Source organism: Eleutherodactylus coqui, chromosome 12 (assembly GCF_035609145.1).
Source record: "Eleutherodactylus coqui strain aEleCoq1 chromosome 12, aEleCoq1.hap1, whole genome shotgun sequence".
Classification (NCBI taxonomy): domain Eukaryota; kingdom Metazoa; phylum Chordata; class Amphibia; order Anura; family Eleutherodactylidae; genus Eleutherodactylus; species Eleutherodactylus coqui.
Window position 1 is genome coordinate 103,968,725 of NC_089848.1, and position 23,633 is coordinate 103,992,357.

At 45.1% G+C, this 23,633-nt stretch overlaps 1 protein-coding gene across 4 annotated transcripts in view; it reads right to left on the reverse strand.

Moving 5' to 3' along the window:
- Positions 1-21,884, reverse strand: part of DIP2C (disco interacting protein 2 homolog C) — a 476,875-nt gene extending 454,991 nt beyond the window's left edge. For all 4 annotated transcript variants that reach the window (XM_066585296.1, XM_066585294.1, XM_066585295.1 and 1 more), the window contains exon 1: positions 21,502-21,884. In XM_066585296.1, the coding sequence (XP_066441393.1) occupies positions 21,502-21,586 (85 nt within the window). In that variant the 5' untranslated portion in view covers positions 21,587-21,884. The remainder of the gene's footprint in view (positions 1-21,501) is intronic.
- Between the last annotated feature and the right edge of the window lie 1,749 nt (positions 21,885-23,633).

Consider the following 23,633-nt stretch of genomic DNA (forward strand, 5'->3'; position numbering starts at 1 on the left):
AAGTTCACATGCCACCCCCCACTGCTCCCATGTCCCCACAGCTACTTTAACCATGGTCTGCCCCACACACAATGGCTCAGCTCTAGTAACCTAAATAGTGCAATCACCATAGAATGGTCAGGTACCAATTCTCCACTGTGATAGTGATTACAGTGCGGTTACCTCCAGTGATCACACATGACATCATTTCTGATTGGAGTCATCTACCTTCTCTTTTCTTCTCCATTCGGTCCAGACAGCCATGAAGATTTCTTATATCTATGACTCCTCTCTGCACACTTTCCATCCTGCCACAACTCCTAATGCCCCTCATAGTGCCTTCTCTTGTGCCCCACAAAGTAATAATTCATTCATATTGACTCAAACAAGAAATAATGCCTGATTTGCTCTCACTGTAATAACACTTCTTTATGCCCCACGTAGAAATAATTCTTTTCTGCTTTCCCTACAATGTAATAATGCCCATTTTGTGCTCCAGAAAAGTAATACCCCCTAATGCTCACAAAGTAATAGTGCTCTCTTTGTCCCCTTTAAAGGCGATGCCTAAGTTATTTAATAATCATATATTTTCCCAGCTGCCGGCAGCAGCTCCAATCTCTCCGCCAGGACTGTGTTGATTGGCTGCAGCAGCCTGTGACATCCCATAAAAAGGCTGACTGCAGCCTATCACAGATGTTAGCACTTGAACAATGAGGTCTATGATTGGCTGCAGCAGCCTGTGATGTCATGTACACATGCTGACTGCAGGCTGTCATTACAGAGTCATAGCTGAGACTTGAGTATGTGACTATTTTAATACATGCGAGGCAGGATTTTTTTTGTAATTTTACTTTGACAACCCCTTTAAAGACATGTTTTCCCCTGTGTCCCTATAAATACAGCATCCCTGTGCCCCTTTTAAAGGGGCATTCCAGGACTTTAAGTTTTGCTATTGATTATCAACAGTGCAGAAGCCTGGGGGTGGTATTGCAGGTGTTGTTCCAATTGCATTCAATAGCAGCTGTGCTGCAGTACCAACCCAGGCAGCTGCATTGTGGTGAGCGTCTTCTGCTTCCTCAGCTGACCATAGTGACAGTGGCACCAGGAAACAACTAATCCGCAGGGATACAAGTGGAGGGTCTTGGTCTGTTATCAATAGCATAATTAATTTGTTTTTAAGTCCTGGAATATCCCTATAAAGTAATAGGGCCCCCTTGTGACCCTATAGAATAAGAGATCCCATTATGTGTCTACTCCAAAGGCTACCTGTCCAACGCTGGACATTCAGAGCTCTCCACTCAGAAGAAGCAGACCAACGGTCACATGCTCAGCAATCACAGACTTAAGTGGCGATTCTTCTATGGCAGCTGCGCAAAAGAACCAGTAGATTCTACCCCGAGTAGAAACAGCGTTGCATGCAGCACTTTTTCTTCTGTCCTAAAGCCGGGCGGTAGGCAGACAAACCCAATTTTAGTTAATGGGGTCCATCCGGTGCTGTTCAGTTCCTTCCAGAGATAGAACCGTTTGGCCACGGGGATTAAAGGGATTGTTCGGTTGTAAATGATTGATGGCCTTTCCTTAACCTTTAACACCCAGGACACCCACTAATCTATTGTTCTCTGGGTCAGTGTGCTCATGCACCGAGCCGATTTCTGCAGGAAGGAGACAGCTCCGTTTTCACTGCAGTGGCCAGGCTTGGTATTGCAAGCTAAGACCCCATTGAGATAAATAGGAACATTTCTTGTAATCCCAAGCTTGGTCACTGCAGTCAGAATGGAGCCGTTTGCTTCCTGCAGAAATCAACTCAGAGTACAAGCACACTGATACAGAGAATAGCTAATTAGCAGGAATCAGATGCGGCAGACCCTCACTGACTTACTGACAGCCTATCCTGAAGATAGGTCATTAATAGATTACAATTGGACAGCCCCTTTAATGACTTCTCAAAAAGTGAATTGGCAAGACTTTTCAGTCAAGGAGATAAGATTGAAAGTGTGGGTATCACAGGACTTTGCACATTAAATAAAGGCACCCAAAGCATAGTTACTGACAAATCTGGTCTTGTCCAAAAAGACTGGTTAGTGCAAGAAGACATGTTATAGAGACGCGTGAACCTAAAAAAAGCCTACAAAAGTTGAAGACCTGGGTGTACATGAATCCAGAATTAGAAGAACTACCTGCAGATTGAGAAACGTCCGTACTGTTGTTACTTTCCCTAATAGCAGGATGCAATTGCCCAGTTCGCCCCCCTCTTAAACTGACCCCAATTTTTTGCAAGGGGAAGCCTGAGGACATTGAACTACTTAGAAGAAACTGAAGATCTAAAAACATCACAAAGATTTAATTTCGAAGTGTGCGCTGTCCCTTTAAACGCTGAGGAATACAGGACTTGGGATCCAGCCGTCAAAGAACAGCATCCAATACAAATCCATTAGCACAATTTGCCCTCTATATTAGCTTCTTTACAAACTCTGACAGTAAGTTCTGATCACTCAGTGCCAAACATCAGTCCACGTGGATAAAAGCAGCATCTCTGTCCTCAAAAACACAGTGGTGGCCATTGTTAGGCAATGCTGCTACAGCCTGCCAGCCGCACGGACCCCCGCTATTGTCCCATCCAAGGTCATTTCCCTTATACAATGGGGATAATGCAGTGACAGTAAGAAGCCAAAAAAAGAAGGAATGAACTGTGTCCCTCACTGGAGCAGAACCCCTGCCAAGCTGAGGAATGGCATTATGCTGCCAGTCTGACTTGTATTATGTTAACACTCATGTGGCACTGACACTGCCAACAAACCATGAGATGGTCAGAGAGAGGAACAAATCTGTGACAAGGTTAGTTAGATGCAAATTCCAAAACCTTTAAAGAAGTCGTCTTGTTGTTCTTAGAGAGTTTTACAGGCTAAGCAAGGCTTTTAGGGTCTGTGCGCATGGACTCGCTGCAAATTCTGCAAGTATTAGCCTGGGTTCACACAGGGCGGATTTGCTGCAGTTCTGCCGCTGTTTGCCGCGGCAAACTGCTGCGTTTGCAGTGCAATGCAGTACAAATGTGTTTGGGCAAAAAGCTGTTCTCACAGGATTTTTTCCGCACTGCCGCAATGCGGAAATGCAACTGCGGTGCGGTTTTTCAAGACGCAGCATGTCAATTCTTTTTACTTTTCCGCAGCGCTTTTTTGTCTATAGACCTCTATGGACGCAGCAAAATCCGCTGCAAAAGTAAAAAAGCGCTTCGGAAAAAAAAAACGCTTGCGGATTCTCCGCAAGACAAAATTAACCTTTAAAGCGGGTTTGCCGCAGAAGCTGTTCTTCCGCGGTAAAACCGCAACGGAAAAAACACAGCAAAACCGCAACAAATCCACCCTGTGTAAAGCGAGCCTTACATGTGGATTTTCCTACAGGTTTCACCCCTACACATTGCAAATGCACAGCATACAGTAGGCCTAGGTTCACACAGGGCGGATTTGCTGCGGTTTTCCCGCTGATTGCCGTTGCATATCCGCACTGCTGCAAAACCGCTGCGTTTGCCGTGCAATGCAGCACAAATGAGATTTGCCAAAAAGCTGTTCTCACAGGATGGATTTTTTCCGCACAGCCCCAGTGCGGAAATGCAACTGTGGCGCGCTTTTCAAAGATGCAGCATGTCCATTCTGTTGTCTTTTTGCGCTTTTTTGTCCATAGACCTCTATGGACGCAGCAAAATCCGCGGCAAAAAGTAAAAACCGCTGCGGAAAAAAACGCTTGCAGATTTTTCCGCAAGAAAATCCGCAAGCCCAAATTAACCTCTGAAGCGGTTTTGCCGCAGAAGCATTTCTTCTGCAGCAAAACCGCAACGGAAAAACCACACCAAAACCGCAGCAAATCCGCCCTGTGTGAACCCTGCCTTACATGTGGATTTTCCTACAGATATTTCACCCTTATACATTGCAAATCCACGGCATGCAGTAAATGGGCATGCTGCGGACCTAAAACATGCACTGCATTTCTTTGCAGATTTTTTTCCCACAGCGTGGGGATGAGGTCTGTTACAATCCAACTGCTACTGCAAATCTCCCATCCACACATCCAATATGCAGCGTATTGTTCCCATGTGAACATACCCATAAAAGGACCATTCCGTCAAAAACCCATTTTTCCATTCCTGCCCCCCTCGTTGTAGGTCACACTCTGGCAGTCTCCTTTGTGTACTGCAGCCACTTCTATGCAGTGTAGACCTCTGTATGATACTTAGCAGGCATCATCTTGATGTTACTTTCTCATCAATCCCATGATGCATCAGCACAGCATTAGCTAAAGGCTGTACCATTTCTGTCTGTTGAGGGGACAGTTTAATTATCATTGCCTTCTATATTCACCTAAATAAACTACAACTCCTAAGTATACAGTCGGGAGGATGAGCTGTGATCTCCTTCGTTATACCTCTGTGATCATCATCAGTAACTGATAGGAGTGTCTGTGTTCCCCTTAGGCAGTTTCTGTGGTAGGGTCAATGTAATTGTGTATCACATACTGAGAAAACGACTGCAAAGTGAATAGATAACCCCAAGTAAATCTGAGCTGGTCAGAATTGAGATCACATGACCATCTAAGTAGGAGGTGGCAATGAGTTATTGGATAGAAAGGAATAATAGATACAGGCAGTTTTACCATTGATGTGAATGGGATCTTTGCATGTCATATCAAGCCTGGCCACTGCAGTGCGAATGGAGCTGTCTGCTTCCTACGGAAATCAGCTCAGTGGACAAGCACACTGGCTGGGTGAACAGCTGATTGTTGGCTATCGCAGGTGGCAGACCAGAGCCGATCTATTAATAGCCTATTAGAGATGAGCGAGCACGCTCGGATAAGGCAGTTACTGGAACGAGCATAGCTGTTCTCGAGTAACTGCATTCCTGTCCGAGCAGGCTGGGGGATGCAGCGGGGTGTAGCGGGGAGGAGGGGGGAGAGAGATCCAGAAAATACAGTTACCCGAGAAGAGCCATGCTCGCTCATCTCTATAGCCTATACTAAGAATAGTCCATAAATTGCTCATAAGTGAACAACCCCTTTAAAGGTCCAAGGAGAAGTTATGCATATGCTCATTAAAGGAATCGGTTATGAGGAAATGACTTTTTGCACAAAAATAAATATTTGCGGTAAATATTTTAAAAGAATTTTTGGAGAAATTTTTTTTTTACTTTTCATGATCTATGAATTTCAAAAAAAATACATCCTAAAATCCTGCAGTTCTCACACTGTCCAATAGGCCTAATAGCAACTTCCTGTTATTTAAAGAAAAACTTCTCAGCCGTCATCCCATCATCGCAGGCAGGATTACAATGAGAGGCGACACTTATATAGATAATACAGAATCAACCATTCAGAACAGGTGATGTCACAGCTCACCTCCTACCCTTCCCTGCGCGAGTCGCAGAACATGCTCACAATAATCTCCCATTGAAGTCAATGGATCCACACTCCTGTACATTGCATCAGTGGCCCATGAGGCTGCTGTAAAGCGCGTCTCTAAATGCTGTTAACTACAACTGACGCAAGACAGCTGCCTGCATAGTCATGTACAGACAATAGAATTTAAAAAAACTGAAAATAAAAATACATTTAAAAAACTGGAAAAATCTGATCTAAATAGTTAAACTAATATAGGTGATACATTTCCCGTAACAGAGGCGGCTCATGAGGTTACAGTCTCAATTCCGTTCTTCAAAGCAGAGTAGACGTCTGCAGAGAGTGGCATGCACATTGCATCAGCCCATGGAAGCTTCAGCGGATCGGCTGCCCAGCCAGTGGAAAAAACTCCCAGACAATTTGAGGAAACACCCTGGCGAGCTCCGCCGCGCCGCGACCACAGAGGGAACGTTCCCTCTCAAAAACCGGCCGTGTAAAGAATCTTTTCCATTAACACCTTTTTCATCATTTACCAAAACCAAAGTGATATTTGTGCAGCCGGCTCACCGCATCAGAACCGGAAGGGTCAAAGCTGGAAGGTCTACGTCGAATTTTTTAAATTTTTTTTTTTTTGCAGCACGGAATATACATTTATCTTGATAAAGGGAAAAAAAAAGGGAGGCTTCCATGGAAATGACCTATTTTACAGGCGCTACAGGGCGCACGTATGCAAAACAGCGGCCTGCGGCAGCGACTCGCACGGCAAACGTTGGATGGGATTTTTTTTGGAGATTTTGTTAGCTCTCCTGACCCGTCTGCTTAAGGCCTGCGTCACACAGGGGTGCTATTTGCGTGTATATTCCTGCAAGCAATACGCAGAAAATAGAACCCATTGACTACAGGAGCTACAAGGCGCACGTATGTAAAGCAGCGACCGCAGCGGCAACTCGCACAGTCGGATAGGATTTTTCGCAAAAATCGTTCACATGTGTATATACGTGTGCGACCCTCGTGCGAATGGGACATACAGCAATTTTTTAAACTTGGACATCGGTCCGAGTGAAAAATTAATCCTGTGCGCGAATCTATTCAAATGAATGCGTTCTTTTACCTTGCAAGTTCATTCCCTATCGCAAGTGGGCAGCACTGGCATGGGAATATCGCCCGTCCGCACGCACCCTATAGTCACATGGGCGAGTGCAATATCAGTCAGTGAAAGATTGACCGATTTCACCGGAGTGTGTGCACTTTACATCAGGATTTATTCAATTACTGCATTGTTAAGGCGCAATTCTCATCTGAACGTAATCGGTTTTTCACAGGGTGTCCAAAATGAAAGGTGACCCACTTGATCCAATTTAGAACTCCCATTGAAGTCAATGAGCACGTGCTAAAAAAAAAAAAAAAAAATGAACACAGACATGACATGTGAGTGCATTCCGTTTTTTTTTAAACAAAACCATTGACTTGAATGGACGTTCTGCGCGGTCCGTTAGCCGTATTACGCACCAGGAGAACTCCCAGGGAGGCCGTCAACCATATGCATAGACCCCCAATTCCCTGATGAGGACTAAGGGAGTGTCCTCTTGGCTTGTGTCGGTCTGATATACTTCTTTTTTTTCTGCTGCAAGGAATAGCGCCGTCTACTGCTGAGGCATCCAGTAAAAGCCCGTATACCACATGTTATAGGTCTCTACAATTTGGGAGGCACGGTCAACGGATGCAACGGTGTACAAAGAAATCCTCTTTGCTTAGAAATTCTGTGTTGTGCTGTTCCTCTGTTATTCCTCCTGAAAATGTAAGAATAATTTAAAGGGCCGCCCAGGGAAAATGCTTATTTCCTTGGGCTGCAATTGACACTAGGACAAGAAATATACTTATTTGACGACAGATCTGCTGGGCTCCAGTCCTGATTTGTCCCATATGACCTGTGTGGCGACTAGCACAGGGTCTGATGTGCACCAGAAGTCCGTTATTTTTATGGGAGCCGCAACACAAGTCCTATAGAAAGAAATAGAGGAAGGGACTTGCAGTCTGCTCACCAGACTAAATAAGGCAACCGGTAGGCCATCCGTTAGTAACTCCTGCCTCACCCACTGAAGTAGGCCCTGCCAGCACCCATTCCTCAGGCAAGTCCTTCTGTACAGGCCAAGTGAACCCACAACAATCTTCAGACCCAAGTCCCATCGGCACAGTGTGGGTAATGTAGGGCAACGATGGACGGTTACTGAGCGGGTCTCATCAATAAAGAGATCTGCAAGTATAAGAATCACCCTAACAGACACTTTGCTTCACTTTTCCCCCAGAAAAAAAGGCTAAAAAGTTTCTGCAGAGTGGCTCTGTAACAAATGGATACTACTATTCTTTGCAATGGAGCATTCTACTTCAAAGTAACGCTGAGTGCTCAGACTATAGGGGCACATTGAGAAGAGGAATGATTAACACCCAGTTGTAATTTATCAGTAAACTTCCAGGAGGAATAACAGAGGAACAGAACAATGCAGAATTCTAAGGAAAGCTCAGAAATCGATGCTATGTTATAGGGAAGAAAAGTTTGTATTAAAACAGAAAAGTAAAAAAAAAAAAAAAAAAAATTATCCAACTACCTACAGTAATAAAAAGGACCGTATACCTCTAAGGGCCGTCTTTTTGCTTTCCGTCTAGCGGCTCCGCCGTGAGAGCAGCAAAGTGGAAAGAAAACATTTGTTTTCCTATCCATAAAACGGCATTGAAACTGAAGGCCTTCAGCATCAATCCATCTCTCAATTTTCCATCTCCATTCCGCGGGCTTTTTTTTTTACACCAGAACAAAAGCGTAGAATGCGGCGCTTTTGTCTCCAGTTCATAAAATGGAAAAAAACAAAAACTGATGTTTTTTTTTTTTTTTTTTATTAACATTGTTGTCAATGGGAGCCGGAAAAGAACGTAAAGCATTTAGTTTTCATCCGTTTTTGTGTCTGGTGTTATTACTAAGCATTCGCAGAGGGCAACGGGCATATGGAAGGGAGGGAAGATAAACAAGCCAGCGGGAAACAAAAAATGCTGAAACATAGAAGTGAAACGGAAATTAACGGAAAGCATATATTCCGTTCTTTCGATGGATCCACCAAAAAAATGGAAAGGATGCTTTCTGTTAATTTCCGTTTCACTTCTGTTTTGTACAGTGCCGTTTTTTCCGTAAAGCAGGGGTGCCGCTAGAGTGAACTCCGCCTAATGTATATGGCACCAAGACTGGCATGCTACAAAGACTTGCCCATATAAAGAGTTCTATCTCTGCGAGTCCATGAAGCCAAACTCATTGTGAAATTCTTGTGTAAGCTTCAGACGCGCCAACTGACACAGACCCTCAGCAGCTGAATGACAGCCATACTCCCTCTTTATATTCTGGCCACGTTATCGGGGAGAGACAGCTTCACTGGTGGCTGCAGAGCAAGGTCCTTCAAGGAGATGGCATGAATGGGCAAAGCAGGAAAAAAAGGCATAAAATTAGATACCAAAAAAAATCCTGAAAACAAGACCCCGAGGCTTATACGGTATATACACAGAGATCAGACGATGGTAGCGACAGACGGATGAAGCAGAGGGGGCAAGTGTCATCGTCGCAGACTGCGGCTCATGTGTCACTGTGGTTATGGGAATAATTACATCACAAGATACAACGCAGCACGGAGGTCACAATGATGTCTGGACGCCTTGACGACAGCCTCATCCAGATTTCTGCTGAATGCAAAAGGGGCAACAGCAGCTGCTACGGGGCCACATCTCAAAATGGGGAAGGCCATCAAAAAATAAAAACCAATACACTCATCCCTTTCACTCCCCCCAATGCTCCTCCTTTCACTTGGCATGATGGCATGCTAATGGCACGTGACCACTATGGCCTCAGCATCTGTCTCCCATGGTCCCAGGCTACCTGGAAGGGAGGAATAACCAGAAGGAGCAAAAGTGGAATAGATTTTTTTTTGTTTCTGTTCTCCCCCCCCCCCCCCCCCTTTCTTTTTTTTTTTTAATTATGAAAGGAGGAATTATTACTATGTGGGGGCATTAAAGATGGCATTACTACTGGTAGGGATATAAGGGGGAGGGAATTACTACTGTGTGGGGCCAGAAAAGGACAGAATTACTACTAATGGCGGCATAAGGGGGCATTATAGGCAGCATTACTATTAACCCCTTGAGTGGCACGCCCGGAAATTTTCCGGGACGAGCTCCAATGCTCATAGCGTCATAGCCCGGAAGATTTCCGGGCTATGTATCACTATGGGAGCTGCAGAGCACAATGCCACAAGCTGTGACATTGTGCTCTGCCTGCACAGACCCACAGAGAACAAAGCAAGGGCTTTGAAAAACCAGCAGAAGATATTGCCGGCATATCGGCAATGTCCTGCTTTGTTTACAGGTTGCCATAGAGACCATTGGCTTGTCAGAAGCAAGCCGATGGTCTCTGTGACAGGGAGAGCTGGTTCTTGGCTATTAGAGAACAGCTAGGTACTAGCTCTTACAGCAGAGATCAGAGAAAACCTCCGATCTCTGCTGTGTTAACCCTTTACATGCTGCAGTCTATGTGACTGCAGCATGTAAAGGGTTGTCACTGCAGCATGTAAAGGGCTGTCACCATCAGACCCCCGGAATGTGATCAGGGGGTCCTGATGGGTCCCTGTGGAAGTCCCCTAAAGGGACAAAAAAAAAAAAAAAAAGTTAAAAAATTATTAAAAAAAAAATAATTATAAAAACACTTGTCTCCCTTTACTTTGTAAAAAAATCAAAAATACAATCACACATGTGGTATCCATGCGTCGTAATGACCCAGAGAAGGAAGTTAATACATTATTTAACCCCTTAATGACATGGCCCCTTTTTTTCTTTTTTCCCCATTTCTTTTTTTCCTCCCTCCTGTTTAAAAAATCACAACTTGTCCCGCAAAAAACAAGCCCTCACATGGCCATGTCAATGGAAAAATGAAAAAGTTATGGCTCTTGAGACGCAACTGCAAAATTAGTTGAAATTCAATGATTAGACCATTTTAAAAAACCTGCCCTGGTGGGCACGACAGGGTGCTAGGAAACCCGCCACTCAAGGGGTTAATGGGGACTTTATTACTGATGAGGGAATAAGGGGGTATTACTACTGCTGAAGGCATAAGAGGGCATTACTATGGTATGGGGGCAGGAAAGGGGGACATAACTATTGATGGGGTATAGGAGGCATTACTAACTACCATGTGGGAGCAGAAAAGGCTACATTACCACCAATAGGGGCATTATTACTTACATGGGCAAAGATCAGGACATTACTGATGGAGGAATTAGAGGGCATTATCAAAGGGCATTACTACTGTATAGTAAAAGAAAAGAGGGCAATACTACTGTGTGGTGCAGACAACATGTCACTACTACTAATGGAGGTATATTATTTCTGCGTGAAAGCAGAAAATGCAGCATTACTACTAATGGGGGCATAGGGGGGATTTATTACTGATGGGAGCAGAAGAGGGGGCACTACTACTGTATGAGGGCAGAAAAGGCAGGAGAAAAGGGAGTATTACTATTGTGTAGGGCAGAAAAGACGGCATTACTACTGGAAAAAAATCAGAGGAAATTACTGATGGAGCAAAAAAAGGGGGCATTACTAATGATGGAGCCATAAAAGAACATAACTATTGTATGAGGGCAGAAAAAGGGCATTGCTACTGATAGAGATATTACTACTTTATGGGTTTTTCTAATTCAGTTTGAAAAACTGAAGGATTTATCTGATTGGTTGTGATGAGCAACCAATCAGGACAGCAGCTTTTCTCTGCATTCCTTTAAGGCTCCGGTCACCGATGTGTCTTCGCGTATTGTTTCAGTAAGTTGGGGGGTCAGTGTGATGTAATATAGGTTTAGAATGATCTAAAGTCGCCATTCCTACAGAAAGCGTCTTTAGAGTTTAGAAGAACGTTTCCTTCTATGCATCTTTAACTCCACATTTGCCTATGAATTAATAATTACTGCATATTGTGCCCCCCTCCTCCTTAGTAGAAGTCCTCTTCAAAGCTGCCGGGAGGATCATCATTACTCTTCTGGAAAACACATAGCGCGACCTCTGGCGCAGCAGATTTATCATTGCATCACATACAACACTGTCCTACAAACCAGTCGCTGTAAAGGCTCCATATGAAAGGGGCCGCCTGTGGTAGCAGATTTCACACCAATTTAACTAAAAAATGTTGACATCACAAAGTCATAGGACCAAAAAAAACAAAATTGGAGAGTTATCCGGACCACAAGCCAAGATCTGCAATCCCCACCCTACTAGTGTTAAAAAGGGAATACAATGTCAACGTCTTACGCTCCTCCTTGGGCTGGCATGGGCCGAACTTATCTTCTTGGCAGAGAGCTCTCCAAGATGGTTATAATAGAGGGGAAAAAACATAAAAATGTAATCTAGATTCCAACTTTTCCTTAGAGGAAACAGAATCCTGATGACACAGAGGGTCGGGGTTTCTTTATGGGGGGGGGGGGGGGGGGGGTTCAGGTCAACGTCAAATGCTGGAACATACAGCAATCTACAGAATAGAGGTTGGTTTTAGCTTCTCATCGGGATTGGGCACGATTTAAAAATTAAGCCGAGTCTTATTCTCAGATGTAAGAAACTGAACTTCTGCTACACAGAAACCTTCTTCCTGGACGCAGCCTTGACAGCTGATGATCCTATAAACGTAAGCCTCTCGCTGTTCAGCCGTCACCAAGAGAGGCCCCCAAGTAGTCAAAGTATCGCGTATTCTACCGCTAATAACTGGCGCAGATCCAGCTCATGGTTTTTAACCCCTTTTTATCAGTAATTACTCCAGTCCCATATAGTTTTTTTGCATATGAACTAAGAGAGATACATTTCTATGATATAAAGATACTTTGTGGCTTGGATACAATTTAGATACAGCAACAAATAAGGGCTTGTTCACATATAGTATCCAATGGTAAAACAAAAGCTCGCTGACCATTACATAGTAGTAAATGGTTACATTTATATATTTCTGCAAGCACATATTTGGATGCTGTAAACATGTTTGTGCTGAGAATTCTACATAGAAGTCAATGGAGATTCAAAATAGTCGTCATACAGGAACGAAAGGCCATCCGATCTGTACTAGATCTGCATTCACTAGGTTGGAATAACAGATGGTTGTGCTTTGGATCAGATCCAAGATTATTTGCTGACATTAAAGGGGTTGTCTAGTTGTAAACTATTGATGGCCTAGATTTGGGATAGGCCATCAATAGAATATTGGAGAGGGCCTGTCACCCAGGATCTTTGCTCATGCACCGGGATGATTGCTGCAGATAACAGACAGCTCCATTCTCACTAAAGTGGCCAGACTTGATATTTCAGGTAAAGTTCCCACTCACATCAATGAGAACTTTTCCTGCAATACCAAACCTGGCCACTGCAATGAGAATGGGAGCAGTCCGCTTCCTGCAAAAATCAGGTCAGTTTGCAAGCACACTGGCTCAGCGGACAGCTAATCAGAAGGGGTCCCAGGCGATAGACACCTGCTGATCTACTACTGATGGCCTGTCCTACAGATAACTGGACAACCTCTTTAAAAATAAATGAATACGGATCTAATATGGTGTGAAGGCTTCTTTCACACCTGATGCGCTGGGTTTCCATTATGGTTTTCCGCTGTGCTGCTCTGTTCTTGAGGACGCTGTATGCGATGCCAAAAACTGAACGGCTTCCATTATGCTGTCATCACGGTATCAGCCCTTGTTTTTAAATATATCTATAAGTTGTTTTTTTGGGTGCTCCCGGTGAATTTCAACTGTATCAATTAAAGTCATCATTTAAAATAATAGGCAAATAATATGTAATGTCCATTTTGGGTAACCCCTTGACCTTAGAAAGCCCAACTATAAGGCCAGTGTGACATCTGCATTGGAACCTTCATCCGGAGGTTCTGTTGCGGATCCAACTGAAAATACCAGGGAAAAAAGTGCGGCATGCAGCGCTTTTTCTTTCGTCCAAAAGCCGGGCAGCTGAGCAGAAAGCAGACGGACCCAAATATAGTCAATGAGGTCCGTCCGGCGCTGGAACCATTCAACTGCGGGGATTACCCTTTCCTGCTCCCCGAACGGAACAGGTAATCCACCCTTCGCTAACCATAGGACATGCTGCTACTGGGAGCTTCAGCAATCAGCTATAGTCTGTATGCGAACCTAGAAGTAGGTATTGGAATTCCCTGCAGTGCCCCTACAGGTGAAATGAAGCACTACATGGTCTCGGCCCCGAATGGAGCCTTATGTACTCGTCCCATACAGGGCCTGCTTCCTCTCAGTAAACTATAAAATAAGGTTGGCTTCACATGAGCGTAAGCATATTCATGTGCGTATTCGGAGGCGTTGCATTTTTTGCACACGTGTGTGTATATATTACTGTATTTTTGGGGGCGGGCAAATACGCAGGGAATGTGTGCACAAAAAAAAGCTCCAAAAAAAAAAAAAAAAAAAAACACGCAAGCACGTTCCAATTAAGTTTACTATGTGTTATTTTTGTGCCAATATGTGTGAAAATAGCGCATGCTATGTAATTTTCATGCAAATGAAATGCGCGCACTAAACACACAAGGGAGCGCACCCATTGAAATCGATAGGTTCTATTCACTGCGTATCGCGCGTGCACATCTTGCACGCGTAATATGTCACACAAATGTGATGGTGTGTCTAAACCCCAAGGCACAAGTGACATTTTCAGCCATTGACTTATGTAATATTACATTTCCCCAGCTGTAGGCCTCGTCCTCCTCCACGGCCGGGGTACGGTCTTGCTGAATCTATACACATTTCTATAAATCGTAGCATGCAACATTAATTTCAAGTATCCCAACGGTAAACGTGCGCCATAGTACAGGCCGCAGGCTCTTCAGTACTGCAGATAGAATGCCGTTTTAGGCACCGACATCTGATAGGGAGGGGAAAAAAATCCATCCGAGTGACAAAACAATTCATCAATCCAAATTCTTTCACTCCAGCACTTTGCCGGTGACAGTCCATTACATACACCAGATAGCAAATGGAAGGTGACATAATGTGTTTGTACAGACAGCAGATAATACGCACCGTGTATATGCCTTATCCTCTAATCTGCATCCGGCACTCCACACCTGTGAGCGGCCATTTTGAGGCCTGCAAAGCAATTACAAGACTGAGGCCTGTTACGCTGCTTAAGATCCAACGACCTTGCTGATCGATAGGAGGTGAATCTACCTTCCACTCCTCATTTTAGGAGGGGAAATTGTGATATTAGGATAAATCCTCCAGAAACTTTTACAAGTTGTAAAATATGGAGGCCGGCCGCCCAACGCAGGGCCTCGCAGAGCCCACGGCCGCCCAACGCGGGGCCTCGCAGAGCCCACGGCCGCCCAACGCGGGGCCTCGCAGAGCCCACGGCCGCCCAACGCGGGGCCTCGCAGAGCCCACGGCCGCCCAACGCGGGGCCTCGCAGAGCCCACGGCCGCCCAACGCGGGGCCTCGCAGAGCCCACGGCCGCCCAACGCGGGGCCTTATAGGCCAATTTGAAGAAATAGTCATAAAATCCCTCAAGCAAGGATACACCATACTTTTTATGGGAACCGTGAAATATCTGCCGCTGCCGTAATCTATAAAACGTTACGTGACACCACCCCCACAAATCATATCAGTAAGGGCGCCTGCACACGAGCGGAAATTCCGCGGCAGGATTTCCGCCGCTGGAAGCCTGCATAGGATTGCGTTAACAAACGCAATCCTATGCAGACGGCCGCAGTTTGGCCGTGCAAAATCTCACGCGGCAAACAAACCGCCGCATGTCCTATTTGCCCCGCACAGAAACGTCACTCACCCGCTACCAGCTCTGGTCTGTGCATGCGCCGGCTGACCGGCAAGCTGGCACATCAAACAGCCGGAGCCGCGGGAGCGGGTGAGTACGTGCTGGTGCCTGCAGGCGATCCGGCCGGCTCCCGCGGCGAGAATCCTCACCACCGGATCAGACCCGCCCGTCTGCAGGCGGCCTTAATAGAAGTATTCGAACAATCTTCTATTCAGAAATCTCTTAACCCCTCAAGGACGCCTTCCCCCCACCCCATCCATTTTCAGCATTTCCTACCCACTTTTATAAAAATGATAACTTTTTTATCCATCACCGTCGCTGTCTGAGGGTTTGTTCTTTGCGGGACGAGCTGTATTTTCTAATGGTACTATGTAAGGTAGTGAAAAACTGAGAATTCTAAATGGGGGAAATAAGGCACAATTCAGGCATCTTGGGGGGGGGGGGGCTGTTTCTATGGCGTGCACAATGCAGCAAATATGACATAGTATGATTACTACGATACTAAACTTATGTAGCGCTTTGGTTTTGGACGTTTTCTTTTGCTGTACTTTTAAAAAACAAAAACATTTTTTTGAAAAAAAAATGAGATCTGATATTAGAGAGATAGAGAGCCATCTTCTGACAGCCATAACTATTTTAGGTTTTTATCCACCTAGTTACGCGAGGGCTCGTTTTTTGCGGAATATCCTGTAGTCTCTATAGGTACCATTTTGCAGTACATGTGACTTTTCATTGCTTTTTGTTACATTTTTCTTTGGAAACGGTGACCCAAAAAAAAAAAAAAAGGAGCACAATTCTGACGTTGTTCACCATTCAGGGTAAATAATGGACACAACGATATCAAATATGTTTTGGGGTTTTTTAGACACACGGGGCCAGTTCACGCACGACAGACTCTTTTCACAGATGAAAAGGCTATTTAGCCTAAGGAGGTCCAAACGTGTTCTTTTTTTTCACGGTTTTGCGCAGTGTTTCACGTATCCCCTTGCATATTTGCACAACCTCCTATAGACTTCTATGGGAGCTTTTGCAGCAAAGAATGCAGAACAATAAAGCAGGTCCCACTTTACCGTGCACGCAAAACACGCTCATGGGCAAATACAGTCGTGTGAAGATGCCCTTAGGAGAATGCTTGTGTAATGCATCTAGGCCGGCATCACACGGCTGTACTTGTGCAAACTTTGCATACGCAATACGCAGAGAACAGAGCCCACTAATTTCAATGGATTCAGTCACATGTGCGGATGTTTCCTGCGCATTTTGGTCGAACAAAAAAAATAAATAAATAAAAATGCAGAGTGCCCTAACACTGCGTAATTGTGCAGTAAACACATCTGGAACTCAGACTAATTAGCCATTTCAATTGGTGCGTATTTTTTTGCCGCGCACAAATGCGCATGTCCTGACGCACATAAAAGAAGTACGTTAAATACACTGATGCGCTCAAAAAAAGCATGGTTCATTCCACAAAAACTATGCGCTCATAAATATGCATCCGCCCCTGTGTGACGCCGTGTGCACCTTCCAGAACATCTGTCTGCAGAATCAGGTGGCTTGGTGACAGTGCATGGATTATCTGACCAGCGGCTGGCGGAAAGATCCGGAGCCCAGAAGAAGAAAAGTGGGACCCCGCACTCCAGATGTTGATTGAAGACTGGATGTCTCCCGCCCTTCCTCCCCAAAGTAGGCTGCAGTCGCAGTATTGGTTTAAGGGGTCGTCGCCCGCTTCTCACGGGTTAACATTGTTTCAGTAGTTTAATTCAGTTTTGGACTTGGCAGACATGAGTCTGTATGACTAAGGCCGAGCTCGCAGGATCGCGGCTACCCGCAGGCCGAGCTCGCAGGACCGCGGCTACCCGCAGGCCGAGCTCGCAGGACCGCGGCTACCTGTAGTCCGCACATTTATCCTTCAGGTGACGGCCCGCAGCAAGTACAGAATGACATGCGTACTTGCTGTGTGACGCCAATCCCCATACATGATCATGATGTGTATCCGTGTGTAACATGCGCCAAGATAGGACGCACCACGATTTGAGTGGTGCAATATAAACCAATAGGCTTTTGGCATTGTATGTGGCAAAGGCAACAAACCTGTGAGAAACTGGTCTGCTATTTGGACACGTTTTATAGGTTATGGATTGATTTATTGAATACTAATTAAAGTTGGGTATCCCTTTAAATAAATACTGCGGCATTTTATACGCCAAGTTTGTGCTCTGTGTCTATTACTGATTATTGGGATTTTAGGACACATAGGATTTCCCTATGCCAAGGGTGGGACCTGACGTAACCGCCCTGGTGCGTACTCCTAAGGGGGTTAGGCACGTTCGCACATCCCCTTTTAGCATGGGCCTCGTACTTGCTATAAAACATAATGTGGAGATGTCGCTCAGGATAATGTATGGCGATCGTTTTGTAGCTTCCCGTGTTCTTTCTAGCAATTTACTCCCAAGCTGTACGGAATTTCATATAAGAGCTAACAAAAGAAGAAACGAAGAGTAGCGGTTGGCGGGGGCCATACAGCTCTATGAATCCTCTACGATAGCGCCAAAGCTGCTGGCACTAGGGCTTTCTTCATGCCTCCTTTTAAAGGTTCCACCACAAGGCCGAATGCACATGGGCACGATGACCCAGAATCAGCGACCTTTCCAAAATGGTCATTCCGGACAGGCCGCAAATCGGACAGCTTCCATTGACTTCAATGTAAGCCATCCATGTGGAAAACGCTCTGAAAAAGAGCATGCTACGTTTTTTTCTCTGCAAGCGGAAATCGCAGTTGTTTTCCGCTCGTGTGCGTGGATCAGTCACTTTTGCACTGCATCCTATGGACAGGCATTGCTGCAGAACCCGCGGATAAACGTCCGCCCATGTGCATTAGGCCTTAATGGCAGAAAAAAAATAAGGTAACATTCAACACTATTTTTTCCAGGAAGCTGACAAACGCCATTACGCACTTTTATAGCCAGCGGGTCCATCAGATGTCATTGGTTTCTGTTATAGGGCGGATCAGACACTATTATTTTAAGGTCTCTGTTCCAATAACGAAATAGAAAAGCTGAAGTTTGACTGGAAGTGCAAACAGAACCTTAGGAAGTATTTACGGAGGCAAAGCGAGTTGCGCCCAAGTTTCTCATGAGCAACTCGCATTGCACAGCACATGACCACTCCGCTTCTATGCTGTTTGATCTGCAGGACAACCGCATATTACACGCCCTATTCTATTTAAAAAAAAAAAAAAAAACACAGGATGTGCGTTGATTCTTTAACCATGGACCAAAAATCGCTTGTGTACATGAACCCAATGAAATAAATGGGTTCTTTTTCCTTGCAAGTTCCATCTATATCACAATAGGACGAAACTCACATGGGAATATCACCCGTGTAAATACACCCTGAAGACCCTTTATACTGGTCAATACTAGTGAACAAGTATTCATCAGTAGGAATCAGCCAGCCAACGAGGAGCATCAGCTGATCACATCTGAGTGGCGGTCATGTGATAAATCAGTGGCCAGGACTGGAGCGGTTTCTTCCATTGAGTGTCAGGTAAGTGAGAGTGGGACTAATCATCACTACTCAAACAATCCAGTGCATAAACTGGATGAGGGACAAATGATTGTATATCGTTCGTCCCCCATAATGGCCTATGTAAAAGGTCAGTTAAACAAGCAACGATCACGATGATCGCACTCACGTAACACCAATATCAGCCCTTGTAAACGGCCCTTAGCTATATGGACCCTGTTATAATAGGTCAGATCTACAATTGTTGATAGAAAGACACAGCAATAGAAGAAGAGCTCATAGGCTGCCTTCACATCTGCGGTCGCAATTCTGGTTTTCTGCTCCGTTCAGAGAGCAGAAAGGGGAACCCCCTGTCTGGTGGAACCGAACAGCTCCGAAGGGACCCCATTGACTATTATGGGTTCCGCTCAGTTTCTGCTCAGCTGCCCGACATTTTACTGGAAGGCAAAGCCCTATGTGCAGCGCTTTTGTTTTCGGTATTTTGTGTCGTATCTGCGACCTCAGGTTCCAACGCAGATGTGAACCCAGCTTAGGCGCAACTAAGTTTTGATTTTCAGCAGCTGACTGGCAATTTGTATGGTTGCATCAGAGTTGCAGCTACAGAGGGTGCATTGATAGCAGTGAATACCAGGCCCGGGGGGGACCCAAAATTCCTTCTGCCACATAAGTAAACATTAGCATTATAAATGGAACAGGGTAGGTTGGGAGGCTCTATTTTACTTTTTGCATTTGGGCCCATGAGGTACAAGTTACTCCTCTGATTGCCATTAAAGTACAGAAGTCATCACCAGCTTTCTCAGACTCCGGAACACCAAAAACGGCTCATTATTGCCGCAGAACATGGATTTAGCTCTGCAAAACCAGGAATTGCTACCAGTCAGGGTAGAGGGCAACTTCTGCATCCATTCCTAGAAACTTATCTTTGACTGTTTAGAACTTTGAACAAAATGTCAGAATAGGACGACTCAAGGACTTCTGTTTACAAGCGACTTTGGGGGAAACTAGAAATCCTTTGTCAATAGTGGAGGACCTGATAATTGCACAAATTGAATTGGCACACTCAGAAATGAAAGCGACAGAACAAATTTGAAACCCATCTATCGTAGGATCCCAGACTATGGCATCCAAATCTACGAACATAAACACAACAACAAGCAAAGCACCTTCCTAAAGCTGTGCGATTCCGTAGCCTAATTGGTTAAGTCGGGCACATGCTGCCACAGAGGTCTAATCCACTTTTCCGCTGTAAAAGCATGGCGGCATTATGTATTTGGTAAGCAGCATCGTAGGCCCCGAGCCCGGGCACTGCTGAACATTTACAGAAATTCCATTAGCATTGTGACAATGGAAAATAATCTGTATACAAAACACAAGAACATGGTGGATATGCCTCGATCACATGACCAAAAAGAAAAAAAAGCTGAATATTTAGACTATTAAAGAAAAAAAATTTCATTCCAGTCATTTATAACAATATCCATACAATGTAACCATAATCAATGCGTTAAAATATATGAAACGTTACGTAACAAAAAAACCATTAACATTCTAAATGTTCCCATAAAATCCTCTTTATCAGTCTTGTGTCTGGAAGATAAAAGGGCACAGCCAAGTATAAACCTAAACAGGTTGGCGTTGGACTATTTAAAGATGGCTTCTCTCTAAATGGGGATGCTGCAAGCAAGGTTGCCATGGTGATGCCAGCAATACTTTTGCTCCGTTTTTTTTGCTATAGACATGGAATGTTGTAATTGAGATGGATTCCAGACAGTAAACAAATGTGACTTCAGGAGATACAATTATAAAAGGAGGATTTTTTTTTAATAGCTTTTCGTTATTTATCTAGTTTATTGGATATTAGGGAGGGGATTAATGCCAACTTAGGCAAATACGGGCACTGGGAAACAAAGGATAAATATTTTCCAGCTTCTGTTTCCCAGTTTGTAAACAGCACATTGCAAAATAGTTACATCTGTATCGAAAAAGCACTGAATAGCCAATGGAATCAAAACATACAAGGATACAATAAAGAAACACAGTTGCTACAAAGATACATAATGTCTCCCCTGATATTAGCACAGGAAGACTAAAACACAGAGGGCATGTCAGTGCTGGGCAGAATGCAGCCTGGTGACATTGTGCTTGCTGTAAATGATATTTTTAGGACATGTAGGATGTGAGGCATGAAAAAATTTTCCATCTCCACAACCCTGACATGCCAGGCTTAAAATGCAACACTCCAACAAAATGCAACCCAGCTGCTCCCTTCCTTGCACAAAGAGCAAAAAAAAAACCCTGGGCATTAGTGATCAAATGTATTCCACATCGCATCCATCTAGAACCCCTGGCACTACTTACTGCCCCTGCACTGAGGGGGGAGCTCAGCAATGACAGTGGCATTAACCCCTTACACGCCTCCTCATCCCAACAAGCAAAAAGAAGGGATCTGGCCCTGGCTTTGACAGCAGCAATCCGCTGGCTTAACCCCCTCCTCACCAGGAGGGAACATTACAGACCTCATTCCACAAGCTAATCTGTACACTGGAGGGGTTAATGGGCATGGAAGCATAAGCTCTTTATGGATAAGCATTGCATCTTGCTGATGCACTCCTGCCCTGGGGCATAGAATGGGTTAAGCAGTCCCTTCCCCAGCAACAGAGGAATGGATGCTTATTGAGGGATCTGCAGTAACATGGGAGGGAGAAGGGAAAAAAAGCTGCAGTCATCCCAAGATCAGGGGGTACAGAAGAGAATGGAGGGGCTTTTTACCTTCAGACAGCTCCAGCTCCAGTTCTGCCAGCCTGGCTCTCACCTCCAGGGGAAGGGACACACTGTCCAGGCTGCGATCAGCCATTCTCCAGCTTTATATTGGGGTTCAAGCAAGCAGCACACAGTCTCCCCCCAGCTCTGTCTTTGTCAAGCTCTCCTCAGCCAGGCATGGGAAGAGAGAGGGGGGGTTGCTGCAGAGGAAATGCACTGATTTGCTCCCTCCTTGCTGGTGTCTTTGCAATGCTGCTTGCCAGTGATGATGGTGCCAAGGCTTCTCTGGGCTTCTCTGTCACTTCCCAGGGAGAGCAGGGCTGCAGTGCATCAGGCCAGCTCCTATTTGCATGGAGCACACAAAGCAGACGGGCAGCCCACCCTGGCAGGTTTGCAGATCATTCTCTGAGAGCAGCTCTTTCCAGTGAGGAAGAGGAGGGAGGGGCTCCCAGTCATGCACACATATAGACAGTGCACCTTAAAGACGCAGTGCCATGCACTCAGTGTGCTGCTGTCAGAGCTGCACTCTGTGCCCCCCTCCTGCAGGCTGGCTCACTGCATGCCCTGCTGCTGCATCACTCACACCATATGTGCAGCTCTCCATTGGTGCTGCTCCCACGTGGATAAGCAGTCATGTGACCCAAGATTTGACATCACAAGTGGGAAACAAGTGGAAATGGCAGATTTAATCTACAGGCTGGATTGTAGCGTTTTTTTCACAATATTTTCATAGACATTTTTTAACAGCGTTATTTTTTTATATATATATTCACTATCCTACTAAAAGTAATCGGACAGCTCAGCAAGAATCAAAAGCAGCACTTATTTACATATGCTAATACGTAATGGGGTTCTATTGGCCATATCAGTAACTCTCTGTGGCATACTTTCTACTAACATCTGATTCAGCTGGGATTTCCCTTCATTCATCCTGAAAATGACTAGAGAGTTCCATCAAAGAAGATGGATGCTGTTCATATTTCCTGACCCGATGTTCCAGTTTGTCCCGTCGGGTTCAGGTCGCGACTCTGTACAGCCAGTCCAATCGTGGAACCACATCCTCAAACCAATGTAAGACAGCATTGGACCTGCAACAAGGTGCGTTATCTTGTTGGAAGTATGGCCGACCATTCCCAGAGTATTAACATATTGTCAGCAGCACAATATTGTCTAGGATGTCAGGGTAGACCTCCATGTTCATGGTTCTTTTCTCTACAACCAATGGACTGAGGCCATGCCATGTGAAACATCCCCAGACCATAATGGAACCTCTGCCATACTTAAAGGGGTTTTCCAGGCATAATTAATATTGATGACCTAACTCGGGATAGGTCATCAATAGTTGATCAGCTTGGGTCTGCCGCTCAAGACCCCGACCAATCAGCTGTGCAGGCACATGCTGTCAGCTCCATAATATATGTAGTGGCCGGCGCTGGTAACTGCAGGCACGGCGCTCATTGAAATCAACACAAGCTGTACCTGCAGTTACAGGCGCCGGCCACTACATGGGAGGTTGGCGTGGGGGCTTCCACTCCAAATACACAGAGGTCAGAATGGATGCATATACCCCAGACCTCCAGCGCAGTGCCGTGAATCCCCTTCCTGAGTGGCCGATATAGTCCATGACAATGGTAGAGCAGGAAGTCAGACGCTGCTGTGCCTGGACTGTGACCATGCTGTGTTCCAGCGATAGTGCATGGTGGAACCGGGAGCCTCCAACTTCTTGCTCTGACATTATTATGGACTATATCGGTACTCAACGGAGGCATATGGCAGCTCATTCATGACATTATCATATAAGGAGGCTCTCAAAGCGAGGGGTTATTATTACTACATAAGGAGGCTATATATTGGGGCATTATTACTTTACGAGGCAGGTTCAAATGAGTGTACTAAGAGTGCATTTCTTAGTCAGTACTACGGACGTCTGTCCCAACATGACCATGGGGCTTACTGACTCGAAATCCAGGTATCATGGGAATCTATGATGCTCAGAGTTTTGGTCAGTAATCCCCACGGTCAGGCCAGGAGACATGTCTGTATTACAGATACAGAAATGCGCCCATAGTATACTCATCTGAAATTGGCTTAAGGGTACATTCATGTGTGGCGGATTTTGCTACGGATATACACCAAACTCT